This window comes from Phalacrocorax aristotelis, chromosome 3 (genome assembly GCF_949628215.1).
Source record: "Phalacrocorax aristotelis chromosome 3, bGulAri2.1, whole genome shotgun sequence".
Taxonomy (NCBI): domain Eukaryota; kingdom Metazoa; phylum Chordata; class Aves; order Suliformes; family Phalacrocoracidae; genus Phalacrocorax; species Phalacrocorax aristotelis.
This window is the reverse complement of record NC_134278.1, coordinates 50,664,591-50,681,796: the sequence shown is the minus strand read 5'-3', so window position 1 is coordinate 50,681,796 and position 17,206 is coordinate 50,664,591. Positions and strand designations below refer to the sequence as shown.

General features: G+C 37.4%; 1 protein-coding gene across 1 annotated transcript in view; it reads right to left on the bottom strand.

Moving 5' to 3' along the window:
• AFG1L (AFG1 like ATPase) overlaps positions 1-17,206 on the bottom strand; it is a 74,280-nt gene that overhangs the window by 13,968 nt on the left and 43,106 nt on the right. The window contains exons 8-10 of the mRNA XM_075087405.1: positions 15,772-15,854; positions 12,306-12,376; positions 11,949-12,049 (exon numbers count right to left, since the gene is read on the bottom strand). Coding sequence (XP_074943506.1) covers positions 11,949-12,049; positions 12,306-12,376; positions 15,772-15,854 — 255 coding nt within the window. The remainder of the gene's footprint in view (positions 1-11,948; positions 12,050-12,305; positions 12,377-15,771; positions 15,855-17,206) is intronic.

Sequence of the window (17,206 nt, the reverse complement as noted above, 5' to 3'; positions counted from 1 at the left end):
GGGGAGAACATGCATGCCATTCTAGCCAAGACTCTCCCAAGTACGCCTTTTCTGCACCTTCTCTGCTTGAGCTGATTTCCTTGCACACAGATATATATTGCTTCAGTTATGGTATTTGCCCATTTCCCCATTTTATCCCAACTGAGTTGAAATGTCAGTCTCACTAGAGCACGCTCCTACGTTCATTCGCCATTCAGCACAATCACTCCTGCCTTAGAAGAGCTTATCTGTGGGGTATGAATTTGCAAGTAACTTGCAAATTCACCATTACGTGGTGGGTGTGGTTCAACGAATAGAAAGAGCTCATCTTAAACATATAACAAAGCAAACCTTATTTTTAAAATTTAAAGAACATTTTTTTAATCCAACAGCGGAAACACCCCTATTGTATAATTCATATTCAAAGTCACATACAATTACTGGGTTTTCTTACACATGGTAATGCCTGGGCTGACATTTTAACTGATGTAATCCTTGCTGCTCCCATACCAAATGTATTGGGGCAAGCACAACTCTCTCACAATTTTTTCCACCAATCAGCAAAGGCTTTAGCGACACAATTCTGTATCACCATTGCTGACACCAAGTTAATTGTGCAGACTTGCCCAGACTGTCAGGCCTGTGTGTCTCCCCCACCTTAGCGGTGAACCCTTGAGGTTTACATTCCCTCCACCTGTGGCAAACGGATGTCACTCACATTCCTGAGTTTGGACGACTTAAATATGTTCACGTATCCGTTTATATGTTCTCTCATGCAGTATAGGCAATGGCTGCCACTGGCGAAACTAGCAGACATGTACAAGCCCATTTCCGAGCCACTTTTGCTGCACTCGGAATCCCAAGTGAAGTTAAAACCGACAATGGCCCAGCCTACAGCAGTGGCTCACTTAAAACCTTTTTTCACAAATGGGGTATTCGCCACGTTACTGGCATTCCCCACTCCCCTACGGGTCAAGCTACAGTAGAACAAACCCACCACACAGTCAAACAACTGCTCCAAAAACAAAAAAGGGGAGATAGCCAAGAAACCCCGCACAACCGATTAGCAAAAATTTTATACGTGATGAACCATTTGTCACTACCATTCCAAAACGATGATACCCTGCCTATAGTAAAACACTATAAATCCATAAGCAAAGCCCTAGCGTCTATTGAACATTCAGAGCAGCCCTTAGTAATGATAAAAAAATCTAAACATGGGCCTGTGGGAAGGCCCTCATCTGCTAATAACTTGGGGGAGAGGGTATGCTTGTGTCTCCACAGGTTGTGGTCCCCGATGGATTCTGGCGAAAGGAGTGAAACCATGGCTTGCGGCCTCATCACCTTCCTCGCCATCATCAGCCTCTGCCATTCATGGGTCTCCGTCCAACCACGAAAAAATGTCTGGGTTACCCTCGCAAACTTAATGGGACAGGAGTCAATATGCCTGTCCTCAGCCAGCACGGATAATCCCTTTAAAACATGTCTTGTGGGGACTCATGGTCGACTGAATGGGGAATCACAGGATGGTTCAAGGAAATAGTAAAAATGGCTTTAGTATTTCTAATAATATTCCTAATTTTGCTTTTAATTTTGCCATTCTTTTGTCAGTGCTTGCAGTGATTAATAGAGAGAACAGTAAAAAATGTGTGGCTAATACAAAATAAAAATGGGGGAGATGTGAGGGATGAATTTGCAAGTAACTTAGCACTGTTTGACATGTCCTTGAACTGAAGCAAGGCGGCAGTAAAAAACAGAGACAGGAGTGTGGGAATGCCAAGAAGAATTTAAGTAAGCAAAAACAAATGAGGTAGCGCAAATAGAGCAGCTCATTAGAATGTAGCATAAGGCGCGTGCTTAGAGCTTGCTGACGAATAACAGACATTGTTTGTGCGCGTGATCGTGTGAGGAACATGTTGAAAATATATATAAGCAGTGAAAAGCTGACAATAAAGGTCTTCTGCAAAACATCTGTCAGGAGTCCGTGACATTCATCCCTGCACTTGTCTACTAAATAGTGACAGACATAGATACTGAACCTACAAGAAGTGAGACATCTCAAAGACTTCGCTGGTCAAAGCTGGCTACAGACTGATGGAACAGCAAAAGGCATGCTTCTGCCCCCAAAGTCCTCACTGCCAAATTTCAAGTTCCAACTCCAAAGTATGGCATTTAACAACAAAAAGGTCTCAAAAAATAGTTAAGGCTTTAATTAAAAAAAAAAGTTTCCGTTGCTTAGTACTGTAAGCAAACAAACCTACAATTCCAACAACTATAAGCACATAAAACACAAAAGGCCGTAAGAAAATGTATTACATCAAAATTACATTTAAGTTCCCCTTAAATAAGCTACTAGGTCACAACTAGGAGTGATCTTGTGATTTTGAAAGTTTTCAAAAGAACCTAGAAAGTATAGGAATTAGGTTTATAGGTCATTCTATTTATAGGTCTATTTAAATATTGGCACTTATTGTTAAGATTTCAAAACCATGGTCAAAGCTTTTAAAAAAGAAAAGTACATTCAGGCATTTAAAAACCAAAAGATTGAATTAAAGAGGCAAACCCTTAAAACTGCAATCAGCTTCAAAAAATCTTGTCTTGGGTATTCCCTGGTCTATAAAGTATAGGATCTAAAACCTCAAGGTTTATGCAGCTTTCACTGAACAGAGTGCTTTCTAAAATTAAGCCCTGATACACATAAAATAAGGTATAAAACAGAAAGGAGGTTTGAATAACAATACTACTACATTACTGTATTTCCACGTGAAATGAGTTTCTGAAATGTATTTTATAAATCATACTTGTGAGTTAGATAAGGCAACTTTTTTTGGGGGGGTGTAGAAGCTAATTAAATTTTTAAAGCAAATGTAGCTAACGAAAGACAGACTCTCAGTCCAGAGCTTAAGCTGCAAAAGCTAATCTCCTGCTGGGGATAAAACTAAGATCAAAATCAAACTAAGGAAAACTATGATACTAAAAAGTTACTGAAAATAGTACTCACTTTGGAACAACTCCATGGTATGTTGATTTACAACTATACCCAACAATCCTAAATATGACACCAAATTATACAGTGGATACGTTTAGCAGTTTTTAATGGAGGTGATTCCCTCAAAATGATTCAGAGTCATTAAACTGCAAATGCAGCTGAGTTGTGTCATCACGTAGGGGAGACATTCAATTGACTTAAAGATAGACACTTGCATTCCTAGATCACTGGCTGCCTTTGAAAATGGTGACCTTTTTGGTTTTTTTAAAGCTTAGTTACATCTTTCATTTTGAAGTGCAAGCTATTGAAGTTAGGAACCACATCTTCCTCCTGGTCTGCAGAGCACGCCTATTGCAATGGAACAACAACCTAACAGAAACCGTTTGCCACTACTTTGGTGTGTTAATCTACACAAACACTGAATTCTGCCAATTACAGAAATGCTAAATAACTTCCAGGAAAAAAAAAAAACCACATACATATTACATTTATTTTCTTAGCTTTTGATGCTGTAGTATGTTTGCTAATGGTTAGTAACACAAATTCCATTGCTGTTTTCCAGCTCAAACTGAAGCCATGACCTTATCTAAATTACTCTAAAAATAATAAATGCCATAGATTCACCTAGCCCCATATCCTCTAACAGTGGCCAGAAGCAGTTGTCTAGAGTGAACATAGGAATGGGATATGCACATGGCAGTGCTTGGCTGATACACTTTCCCAGGTACCAGTGACTTGTTGTTTATGAACTTCCAGGCATTTCTGTATTAGACCTTCTGCATTTAACATGCCTGTTTGTTCTTTAGTTTACCCATCCACAAAATCAGTTTTATAGACACACTTTCCTACATGTTAAGACACTATTCACTGGTAGTTGTCAGTTGGATGAAAGGATATACTTAATTACCCAGTGAAAAGACTATAGGATCCATGAAACAAATTTTCTCAGCCTTTGTAAAGAAAGGACTAACACGTGTATTGAAAAGTCAGTATTCCCAGCAGAGGGCAGTAGTTGCTACGCACAAGTGAGAGGAAGACTTTAAAAGATTACACTGTGAGGAAGACCGTAGCTCCTTACTCCCTTAGGACCTTGGAAGATTACATATAAAGGTACACCGTTGCCTAAATTATTTATAACAGATCAAGATTCCAGCTAAACTGTCACAATTACCAGGTTTTAGACAAAATTTTTAAAGGGAAGTGAAGAAAGGGGACTTGGCAGACAGTGATTTTTATTAAGGCATAATGAACCTTTATGTGTAAACACAGAGAAATGAAACCACTCTGATGCGGTAGTAAGACTTATATTTGTATGACTGCTAGTTTAGGATATTGAGATTTTAAAGTCAAGTTGATACCGACATTTTATTTTGAAAAGTATTTTCATCCGAACTTTGGAAATACAACTGCTGCAAAAAGGGATAAGGAAAAAGCAGCTTTCTATAAACACGTTGCTGAGTTCAAGTTATCAGATCTGGCCATGCAAAAAGCCTTCTAGAATTTGTCAAGGACAATTATAAACTATATTTGCTTGTCGAGAACCAGCTCCTTAGAATCCACTACTGTAGCAATTTTTCATTCACACACTAACTCAATGAAAAAATTAACCAATTATGTTTTGCAACAGTCTAACTCCATTAGTAAAATATTCGTCATTGTATAGATAGAGGAACTGACAGGAAGAAATTAAAGGCCACAAAGAATGGAGGAAGGTAACATTAGCATTAAAATTCAGGAACTACATGTTGGTATTCTGCTTGGTTCCTCTCCCAGCCTTCTCTGGCTACGTTTGTTCATGTTATGGGGCTTTAGAAAAGATGTTATGATAACAGCAATTTTGATGAAAACCAGGCATAGTTCTCCCAGGTGATTACAGCGGAGCACATTTACAGGACTCCATTCTGGCGAGTAGGTAACTACTTTCAAGCCATGACAAACACTGCCATGTGCCATACTGCCACACAAACCCTGCTGTGTCAGATCTGAAAAACTGCTTCCCACTTTGCTCTAAAGCAACTAAAATAGATCAATATCCTCTCATCCAACATTTTTTGTTTTCCACATGTTCATATAGCCAGTAAAGCAAAAAAGCTAAGTGTATGGGTTTGATATTAACTAAATTAACTAAAACTTGGGATTTTCCTCAACTGGGAAACTATGATTTAAAAATTGATACACACAGTAATGTAAGAAAATGCTTTTTACCAAGTCAACTGCATGTCACATCAGCATGGCATAAAATACATTCTCTGTATTTTATTTTTATAAAGGTTAACGGACAACTAAGTAATTACCATTATCTGATACGTTATTTTAGACAGAAATAGCTCCTTATATTCTTGCCATGAAAAAATTTGATGTTAACACATGAAACAAGAATACTAGAAAGGCACCAGCTTTAACTCCCAAGGTCTTCAGGTATTAATTACTACAGGAGCTATTCTGAAAATTCTACTTAAAGCTAGGATATGTTTCAAATGGTATAAAGTTACCAATTGCTGATTTGCTATTTTAATCTATTATGTATTGGCTGACATTTCATGAAATCATGCGATACCAAAGTGGAAAAATCTTTTAATATTTCCCTTTAAAACAGAATTTTTATTTAATTTCAGAGGAAACATCACTGAATTTGAAAAAGTTTTACAGACTGTTCATATGAAATATTGTATTACAAAAGTTACTAAGGAATCATCTGAGCAACTTCAAACACACCTCCTTAATCCTACATCAACAAATGTACATAGAATTTTAGGTCTGGACATTTATCCCTCCAGACTGCACTGTAACACTTACCCAAGACCAGACCAGAAGACATATTTTTGCAATGACGTGAAGGCAGAGTCATTTGGGTGATAAGCTATTTCTCAAACATAACAAAAGCATCCATTCTTTCACATGTTGACTCTTGCAAAAAATTAAATTCTTCTTTCTGGAACCATTAAAGGGTTCTGGAGAGCCAAAGGTATCAACTCACCAAGTTTTGAAAGCAGCGTTGTTCACTTATGCTGCAATGATTATAGAGAACCACACGAGCAGTGCTGTATGCCAGTTTCAGAAGACTCAAAAAATTTAATACTTCAACTCCAGCACTGCAGCAACTCAGTGTAACAAAAAATAACTTTCCAAAACAACTGACTGCCTTCATTACATTCACTTATCCCTCTACCTTAAATACTATTTTTGGAATTCCAAACCAAATGTAACAGAGGAAATAAGTTTAACCAAAGTTAATTGCATTAGCTAAATCAAATTATGTATATTTTGAGTTTTTTGTCGTAAGTTGACAATGTAAACTTTTTCCACACACACAAAAAATCTTGTTACCTTGTATTTACTAGACGGGAAACATGCAAACAAAAGTCTAAACAGAGTTGATACCCACCTTCCATTGTGAAACTAGTTTTCATCTTGCAAGTTTCTCATTCTGAATGGATGCCCCAAACTGACTTCACATGAATATGCATCTGTGCATGTGAATGAATATTTTTTTGTAGAAGTTTTGGTAAACTACTATATTTCTGAGAGTAAGGCTATTATAGACCTTGCCCCTCAAGTTAGAGTTCCCTTTAACAGTGGCTCAGTGAGAAGTTGTAGTGCTTCCATGCCGTGGACCAGGAATGTCAAATTTGGAAGAAAGGTTGCTTGGTGTCAGGGCATGTCTTATACACATCCTGTGAAATCCCACTCAAGAGTAAGGAAGTTACAAGCCTCGGAAAAACGCAGCCAGAACTCACTGCACAGATTGATAGTAGGCCAAGTATCGTCTACTTCCAAAAGCATGAGGGGACTGAGTGCAGGTTATCCTGTTGATGGACTGGGCACATTCCCCTGCCGGCTACTGAACTTGGTCACTGCACATGCAGGTGCAGTGGGACTGTTGCCAACAGGCAGCGGGGACCCTGACTCTCTCATGTCCCTAGTTTCAGACAATTTAAGACCAGAAGAGATCATGAGATCCTCCGATTTCCTGAATTTTAGAGACAGCTAAGCCTAAGAACTAGTACTTAGCTCAAACACAAACACCTCATCTTAAAATGACACCCAGTCATTTAAACTCAAAACACAGTACATGGAGGCTCTGCCACTTCCTTCACTGTTTCAAATGCATGAATGTGTGCTTTTTCTTCTTTTTAAAATCTGAATCTCTCTCTATCCTCTGTTTTTCATTATGCTGTCTTCTGATAGATTTAGGAGCCCACTAACACCTGTATTTTTTTCCTGGGAGGACAGCTGTCTGTTATAAAATAATCTCCAAGTCCTCTTTTTGATAAGCTGAACAAAGTGAACTGCAAGTCTGGCATCTGAGGGCACAAATTCTCTTGCTCTAACAATCTGTGGCTTTTTCAACAGCCTCTTCAGGTTTTTCAATGTCTTTTTAAAATTCTGATGTCAAAACCACACGTAACATTCTGCCAATCAATGTGAGATGCTTTCAAAATTAAAACAATCTTCTATGCTCCTGTTTATTCCCACCCTACCCATCCCAGATGAAATTAGGTCTAAATAAGCTTTTTAAAACACCTTTTGAGGTGCTTATCCATTACAATGATTAAATCTATTTCCAAGTCATCACATCTAGGACACAGTCTCCTTCTCCTGTAGGTATGATTTACATTCCAAATTTCTAGATGTAAAGTTTTGTTTCCTTAGATTAAAAAAAATCCAAACCAAAACAAACCCTCTCCCTCCTCCCCAAAATCTCAGTTCTGCTGAGAAAAGTTGTTGCACATAGCATCCCTGTTTTCACTGCTTCACCACCACCACCCCTGCCCCACCAAACCCCACTCTGTTTTTACAGCAAATTCATGTTAGCATTTATGTTACATTCAAAACTGCTAGGGGAAAAAAGGCTGTACTGGGCTTGGTATAAAAATGTGCTCATTAAAAATGCTACACTCAACAACAATCCTTCAGTAATAATTCTTTTTATATGTTAGTTAACTAGCTTCTCAATCCATTTGACATGTATTTTCTTGACACGGCATAATGACAATTTCTTAGTAAGAACAGCATCTACAAAACTCAGCATTTTCCACAAAATCAGGGAGATCCGAATTAATTTCATTTCCATTCTTTAGCTATCTGCTGTGTGAATCCAGAACCAGCATTACCATTACCCTTTCTGGACTAAAATCTGACTGAGAGCCTGCAGTTTTGCAAGTTATCATGTGTGTGTTTTGCTTGGTTTGTTTTGGTTTTGGTATTTTTTTTAATATTGGCACATAATAGCACTCTCCTAGTGCCATGGAATTTTTTGTGCACTTCAACATTTATCAAAAATGAAAAGCTAGTCAAACATCTCAGTCTAGTTTTCCAGGACTCCAATGATTCAAGATGTACTTGCAAGCTATTTTTAACATACTCCAACTATTAACAGACCAGCTCCCCACGCTATCAGGTGTGTTGGTGCAGATTACAAACCAGTCCACAGCGCTGTATGTGAAGTGCCTCACATGGGCCATGGAAAGTTATTTTACTATCCTTTAGTGAAACAAATATTTCACTCTGCTTCACCTAGAGCAAGTATTTTTTGCAAAACCTTTTGCTTTTCCACACCATTATTCAAAGTTTGGCCATGTCCACCTAAGAATAAGCCAGTAACATTCAGATAATATAAACCACGTCAAAACTCCCATTTTACTTAACAACAACAAAAAGTCTTATGGCTGAGCAGACATAATATTTGCCCATGACCTTTAGTTTCTCTTCAATTTTCACACACTTCGTAACTAGTTGCCATCCATTCTATACTATTTGATTCTGTCTTGACATTGACACAGGACATACTTTTACTACCTTCTTCCTCAAGAAGTCCTTCTTTTTTGTTGTTGTTTACACTTCCCTTACCAGATAGTTTTGGTTGTACTTCCCTTTTGCTTTTAAAAATTACTCTTCCTGAACACTCAAATATGTAATTTCACTGTTTGGAAGTAACTTTGACTCACAATGAATGTCAGAAATTATGGAGAAGACTGTCCCTATGCAACACAAATTTCTAGATGAATTCATCACTGTAAGGTCCCATAAAGCTGCTCAAACCAAATGACCTTGTACTGGATGTAGTACATTTTATACTACAAAATTATCATTTGCAATTTTCAGGCTAATTACATTTCACCATTTGCTGCATTTCATCTACAGCACAAGCTTCCCATACAACGCTATTTTTTCTTTATATGCTTTTTATAGCCAAGTGCTCAAGAAGCAATGCACCTCATTCTCCGTTTGCAACAGACCCCTATAAGTACTACCCTCTCGGGTTTGTTGATTAGCAGACTGATTGATATGTATTCAAGATCCTTGTATTAATTAACTTTAAGGCAGGTACCAGTGTCTTTAATGTTGCATACTGTCCTCCACCTCTTTCAGCCACTCTGTCCACAAGTAGGCTGTAAGCACTGATTTCACATTCTTACTTTATGAATTGTCCCACAGGGTTTCAATAATATAAATTATATCTCATTTTTTCCCATTAATGAGATTTTCCCATTTATCATGCTAGTCACCAGGTCTTATCACCAATATAAAACCAACTGCAAATCTTGTTTTCAATTCTGTTATAAGTTTAATTGGCTCCTACAACACCAACTATAGACTGCATTTATCTACCCAGGACGCTTCGCCAGGGCTGTCACTTAAGCCCCTTCCTGGTTGCTAAAGGCTCCAGCTAGGAAGATTCCCGGTCCCGTGTCCCTTCATACAATCTGCCTTCCCATGGGACTTTGTCCCCATGTCCTGCACAAAGAAACCTGCAGATTCACTCTAGCCAAAGCCAAGTTCCCCTCCAGTATTTTCTTTAGTGGATCTTCCTTTTCATTACATCTTTCTCAGCCTCCTAGTTTCCTTTCTCTGAATAGCTGTACTTATGACACCTGTCAATTTATCTATCATTTGGTACCACAAGCAGTACCAAATACCTTGTGGCTATGTCTCCTACAGCTTTCTGCTTTATCCCTCCACAAATAGATCCCTCTATTAGCCAGCTTACTTGAATATATGAATGACTTTATAGTTCCTGTCATGTTGAATGGCTCCTGGCTTTGGGGTTTTGTGGGGCTACAAACCACCAGTGTACTCTTCAGGGTCCTACCTATTTTTCCTTTTCTTCTGTGGCCTCAGTGGGAATGACTTCCCATTCTGACTGTTAAAAAAGGATGCTGCATGAATAAATTTTTCCCTCGAAGAGTTAAAAGAATTCGTTAAAAAAATGAACATAGTTTCAAGGTTTGACAACTGAATTTTTTTTTTTGCCTTTTAGCAGATTTTAAAGGCAACTGGGCTGGCAAAAGGAGCAACAGGGCAGAGAAGGTCTTAAATGCAGCTTCTATCAATGGGAATTTTTTACTATTGCTATGAAGCACTATAAAAGTTTACATTCGTGAAAGAAATCATATTAGAGACAACTCAAGCCATTCATCCAAATTTATTGGACAATTCTGAAGTTCATGACTATCCTTCTCTATCTATGAAGCGAGCACAGTGCCACCACCACACTTACCAATACACTACTGTAATATTTATGAAGGTACATCAGTATTCCGAAGAGAAAAATCATGGTAAAATAAATAATTATATATAACAATTAAAGGTAGAAACAAATGGAGGCATATGCAAAGAAAATAAGCGATTACTGAGGAAGCTGTTAAAAAAAGTGTTGTCTGCCATGTTGTTTTAGTGTGAAGCAGATGATAGTCTCTAACGGAATAATCACAACATATCTGCAGAAGGTATCTGAATTAAGACAGCATACTTTCCAAGTTCTGGGTGATCAACGTAAGAACAATACCGCTACATGATGTTCAACGCTTCATAAGGATTCTCTTTACTTGTTCTGAGCGCAAACCAAGCACCTCAGCTCTGTCACGCCAGGATGGTCTGAACCCCACATAATTCTTCAGCAGGATCAGAACCTTCAGACCCAATGTAGTGGCCGCCACCATGCAAGTTACCAGAGCACATCTTAGAAGCAATTTATCATATCATTTAAGTACATAAGGCATTTACTGAACCAAAGAATTTTACAAGTGTCTGCTGACAGCATAGTTTCCTGGTACATTAAGAGGCACAACGAAGAAAAAGTCTCAAAAGTTTTAGTGAAAAGCAAGTGGTTCTACCCATGACATACCTCCATGCTCACAAATGGCTAATGATTTTAGCTGAAACTAAAAACCTACAAAGCCTAAAACCCACGGTCTGAAACACAACAAGTGAAATTTCTGTCCAAATAGTTTTCACCTTGGTAGCTGCATGGAAGTGAAAACATAATGTTGTAACTACGGGACTGGTCAGCATCCTGAATCAAAGGTGCTATCAGCCCAGTTTAGAGTTGTGATCATTTCACAATAACTTCAGGTGTCAGCAGAGAGGTCACTGAAGTACAACACAACTTCTGGGGTAGTGTCTTCAAACCCACTGGAGGTCATATCAAAGAGAGCTTTTCAGGAATCACACCCCATGTTCAGTGGAGATTTTGGCAGCATGTAGGAAAATTTGGCAAATTTTGAGAAGGCCTGGGACTAAACAGCCCTTGCACAACTAGTCACAACTAAGGCACACAACAACAGCTTTACTCTAGTGGTGCCAGGATTACCACTCCTTTGCTTGAGTACCAACTTAAACCTCAGAGTTTAAAAACAGTATTTGCAGGCTACTTACATACTGATATGTTGTGACTACAAATATTCCAGCAATGATGTTAGCCCAGGCACATACTGTATTAGGATTTTTGAAGACAATCTGTGATACACTTAAAAGTGATTTTTCTGTAACATTAAAAAGAAAATAATTGTTGTTCTTTCGGGGTGTTCTTTCTTCTTTTATCTTAAATTCAAAATCTGTCCACCATGTTAAAAAAAAGCCCTTTTTAATTTAGTACGGCTTGGGAAAATAGAGCGTTTTTGTGTTTGGGGCTTGGGGTTTTTTTTTAAACTGTGAAAAGTCTGAGCATTAACTGATCTAGATTTGACTGGGTACTTACTCTGTCGCATAGCTCTTCAAATGTGAAGTCTGCAATGGTTCCACACGCTTTATTCAGCCTCAGCTCTCTGCCTTGCACTTTCAGAATCCTTGGTCTAGTTACTATGGGAACATGAACAAAGACTCAATCTTCTCTGGATAATTACTATAAAATTCATCTCTTACAGATAGGAAATGCATAGCTTGATGAATAATAGCACATGATTCAACACATAAATTAGACAAAATGCTGATACAATGACTGCCACTTGAGTGTGGCATCAACCCATATACAGCAATGGAACTTATTAATTGGTCAGTGGAGATTGGGCATTGTGTTCTAAATGTATTCTCTTTCAAGAGAAATTAACTTACGTACAATCATTTTGTTTCTGAGCCAGCTCATCAAACAACTTATCCATGACAGCCTCCACATCAGCTTCACTTGTGCTACAGTGAAAAGAATAATAGAATATGAAATTAATAACACTTGAAGCCAACATCAAACAGCTGCCTGAGCCTGCTTAGCTTTTTGCCCATAAAAAAGAGAACAGGATGTTATGCTCTAAATACAAATATTAGATTTAGAATACCCTTAAAAGTAGAGAATATTAACTCTCAGGTAGATGATTCTGCCTTATTTGCATACACTGAAAGACTTCTGTGTTTTGAGCAGTTTCCAGTAATGAGGCAATACAGGCAGAGCAGATCCATTAACACTATGTGTACACAATGAGAAATAGCGCTTCTGGCTCTATCTTGCATGCAAAATAAGAGCAAATAGACAAGGCAAGGCAGTCAAGCACCTGAAGAAGTATCCTTTGAAATTTCTGAGAGAGGACTTTGTGAAATTAAATATTGAGGCAGCTTTCTGGTGGTGGTGGTGGTGGTGGGGATATCAAGTCAACTGTTTGTATCGATCAATTTGCAAAAGTAAACTATAAAATTCAAAATACCAGCATGATGTCTGCAGTAGGAATTTTATCAGCTTCCCGCCTCTGGCCCCAATACTATTTGGGAAAAGATCAACCACAGACAGTGAAAATGCAATGTATCTGTGCTGGAAGCTGAAGTAAAGTTTATATTCATCTTCTGGTTTCTACAAGTATTATAAATCGGTCTGATTAGATAATATGTTTTTTGTCAGTGAATGGGTTAGAGGGCCAACTTTTCTGAGAAAATTTCTAGCAGAGTTTGAAAGCTGAGAATAGGCAATTAATGGTACAGTGGACATTAAGCTAGAACTAGGATACAGAACGCTTCACTGAAGTTTGCATGATCTCATTTGGTGTGAAAAGTCTGCTTTTACAGATTGTGGATGCACCCTAGTTGCATTGCTTCACACGGTTCTAGACCTCCTCTAAATGACAAGTGATGATCAGCATGTTACACAATTACTTGTCTGTTCATTAGGCCTTAAGCACCTTAAAAATGATAACAGCAGAACTGAAACAACTACTTTTTAGCTCAAGCTTAATGATAGCAAACCTGTAGATGCAAAGAATTTTGGAAAAAAAAAACCCCAACAAACAAAAACGCCCAAACTTCTGCAAGTGCCATTTCAAGCACTTTAAAAAATGTTTTCTGAATAGATTACATAAATTTGTTACTTCAGAAAAAGGAGTTTCTCTCAACATTAATATTTGTGTGCTACTTTCCTCTGACAAAATGACAAATGAAAAGGAACAGACAAAAGCAGACAAAAAGCCACAAAAGAGGGGAAAGAGTCCATATATATATATATATGTTGGAGAGTATGCACATATGTATGCATATAACTATCAAAAAGTTTGATGCAAAGGCTACAAGAAGAAACAGGTTAATATGATGCCTAGGTGGATATTTGCATCTAATTGCCAAGAAAGTTTGTTTTGAAAATAGACACCTGAGACTGAGAACAAGGATGTTGCTTTGATCAGGAACCTTGTAATTGTACTACACTGATTGCTTTCGGATGGGTATGAAACAGCTTTAAGCAACCCTTAGTTGCATATTTTAAATGAAGACAAGACTACACAAATTATGAAGCATCAAGAGGATTTTTAAAAACCATGTGGTGATGATGCCATAACCATTAATAGGGGAATGTAAACATGTTGGACAAGAACATTGGGGGGGGGGGGGCACAAGACTGCTAAATAAATTTCAAAGATCTGTAGCAAAATACTCTATAGTACCTAATTTTAAAACAAAACAAATCCCCAAATACTACGCTAGTTCTGCAGGGTTAAAAGCTCCGATGAACAAGTTTAATAGAGGAATGAATGAGATTCCCTCAGAAAAAGAAAGGATGATAAAATAACTAACTTATTTCCATTGACAGCTACAGATTTGTTTTTGCCCCCCCCACCCGCTTCCTAATGATTTACAAAGCAAGTTCTAGGGGTAACCAACATCCTTCCAACGAAAGAACATGAGACAGACTTATCACCAATCTCTGTCATTCACTTGATCACAAGTTTTACCGCAGAACACCATGAAATTCTTCGGCTGGGTACTACTTCTGGGGCTTATTCGTATTTCTCCTCTGAGAGCTGATGCCATAGTCACCTTGTTTAGCCTGTTACCCGCTAGAAACCACATATGTGCTCTTCCTTTCTTCACAGTATGGACAGCAAGAAAAGAATATGGTAGGTGCTCTCCACAATTATCAAACAGAAAGTCAGAGTGCAACAGGCACAACAAGCTGACCCGTAAGCTGGGACAGCTACACAGACATCAGAACAAGAGCCACAATGAGCAATTCTGAGATAACAGTGGAGGCTTCAAACTACTTCCAAGCAGACACTGCAAACCATAAAAGAAAGTGGAGGCAGGCAAGAATATAGACCAAGAGTTAACTTTTCTTGAGTATAGAAGGAGAACCTGCATTTGACCTGTTTTCCATATATAGAATTATTTCATTTCCTTCCAGAAGCAGAAAGTTACCTGTTGTAATTCTACTAAGCCGTACTCTTCCCTCCAGCCAAACAACTATTTCTAACTTTATAAAGTGATAGTGACATACTTAGTTTCAAATATGTGTCACACCAATGAAAATACTGCACTTTTCTTAACAGAAACATGATATTTAAATCAATATTGTATGTTCTGTTTAAAGATACAATGGTTATAAATCTATTTGGAAGTTATTGTTTTCTGCCTTGCTGAGGCTGTCATTGATTAAATAACATTATAAGAGCAAATATGAGATGGAAAAATATCTGCAATGCAAAGGTTTTAAAGTATTTTAAAAAAAAAAGAGACGATGTTTCTATTAGGCAGATATAGGCTGCAACCATAGGCACAACTGTGAAAGTATTTTTAAATGTATTTATTTGCAAATAGAGAATAAAGTGCTAAAGAAATCTTGTCATGATAAACAGAAACAATCTGTCAAAATAGGAGAGTGTTGGGGTTTTTTAATCCACAGCACTGGAAACACCCAACATTAAATGAATCCTTGTCATTGGATTTCTATAAATACTTAATTACTTAAATACAATAAGGATGTTGTTCTATTATAAGAGAATTGTGCAATCTCTTACAAGAGGATATTCATTACTTTCTAACCATCTGTCACTTCAGTTCTCCAAACACCACACCTCCCCAAAAAATCTAATTAGTTTTTATTCAGTCACACATTATAAATGATGCTAGTGTGGATACTGAAAATGTAGTTTAATGAAGTTAATATCAAGGCATAATGGAAGGCGGTTTGCTGAACAAAATGGACCAGAAGGCAAAGAAAGGAAAAGTCACACTCTGCTAATTCTACTATACATTTTTCATTTCCCATTGACTAGGAAATTATTGGCTAATAAGAAGCAAAAAGAGGGCAAATACCGTATCATAAATAAACTTACAGGTAGTAGAGTTTTCCAGCAGCAGGAAGCACTCGTTTCCTGTAGTCTATTCCAGAATCAAGCTGGACTGTGCTGCAGTATTTCTACGGAGGAAAAGAAAAAAAAAAAAAAAGAGAATAGCTTTCCTCAAGCAAAAGCTGTATTTATTATTGTCTGCATTAGAAGACACTGCTTTAATAAACCATCAGCATGAATATCATCTGCAAAACTGAAACCAAGATCACAAAATTCAACTCTCCTTTACAATTATCAAAGCAAAGAAATAAGCTGGAAATCATTCACATATTCAAAACAAGAAAGTAACCATTTTCAAAAGTCCATCAACTAGAAAATTAAAATAGATTGGGAGCACGGGGAATGAAATGAGGGTGGATATTACTCGTTCTCTCTGGGTAGTGCTTTGTTAGCGGGGGGTGTGAAAATAATTATTTTCACTTTAAAGAATATATATTTAGAAATAGAAAATTAGGAACAGTTAAAGTTTAACAAACCACAATCAAATTCTACCAACAACTGAAACTACTTCTACTTTATAAGCTAAAAATATTTTTTTCTTCTCCTTCTACTAAGAAGATTAAAAACTAAGTCAAACATCAAATATACAAACCACACCCAGCCTTGCTGCAAAATGGACTGAAGCATAAAGGGGAATAAACAAACCTCTATATAAAAAAGGTGGTTTTTTCGTTTCTCTAGTGTCTGAATTGACTCAGAAAAGGATCTTTTTTTTTCCCCTTTAAACAACCTGTAAGATTCCAAGTGTGATATAAATGCCCCCAAGTAGTCTCAATAGTTGCTTATGTTAAAAAACTCAAAACCAGCTGCACAAAAAGGTGCTTTTTTGATTCAAGGCCTGAGGCTGAGAGCAAAATTCTCACTAACCTCAACAGGATCAAGATTTTACACCCTCTGGCAAAGGGAGCAGCTCTGCTCATCTGTATTACTAGTGCCAACATACACAGCTTCTTGGTGCATATATATAGCTAGAAGCAAAATAAGCTATAAAAGAAACGGGGGAAAAGTTTTAATACTTTAGAAAATGTACCTCTAGCAACAATTTAATTAAAGCAATAAAACTTTTTTTGTACGCAATTCAACACTATTAGAATTCATTGGATTGCTAGAATCCACTAAATTACTCTGCTTCTTCACTGCATTAGGAACTACTAGTTTATCTTTAATACTCTTGTTAAGCATTGCATATTGTGTGTTAAATTTTTCAAAGCCTCCTTGACGACATTCAAATATCAAAATTGGAAATGTCAAATCTCATTTATAGTGACTACATTGCAGGAAAAAAAAAAGCCCCTTAAATTTTAGAAGAACTATCATCAGTGATTTAAGGAACAATGTCCCTTTTGAACAAATGCATTGCATAGGACTTACAGATTACAAATATCTGCAGGAGTGACTGTGATGACTCATTGCACTAATT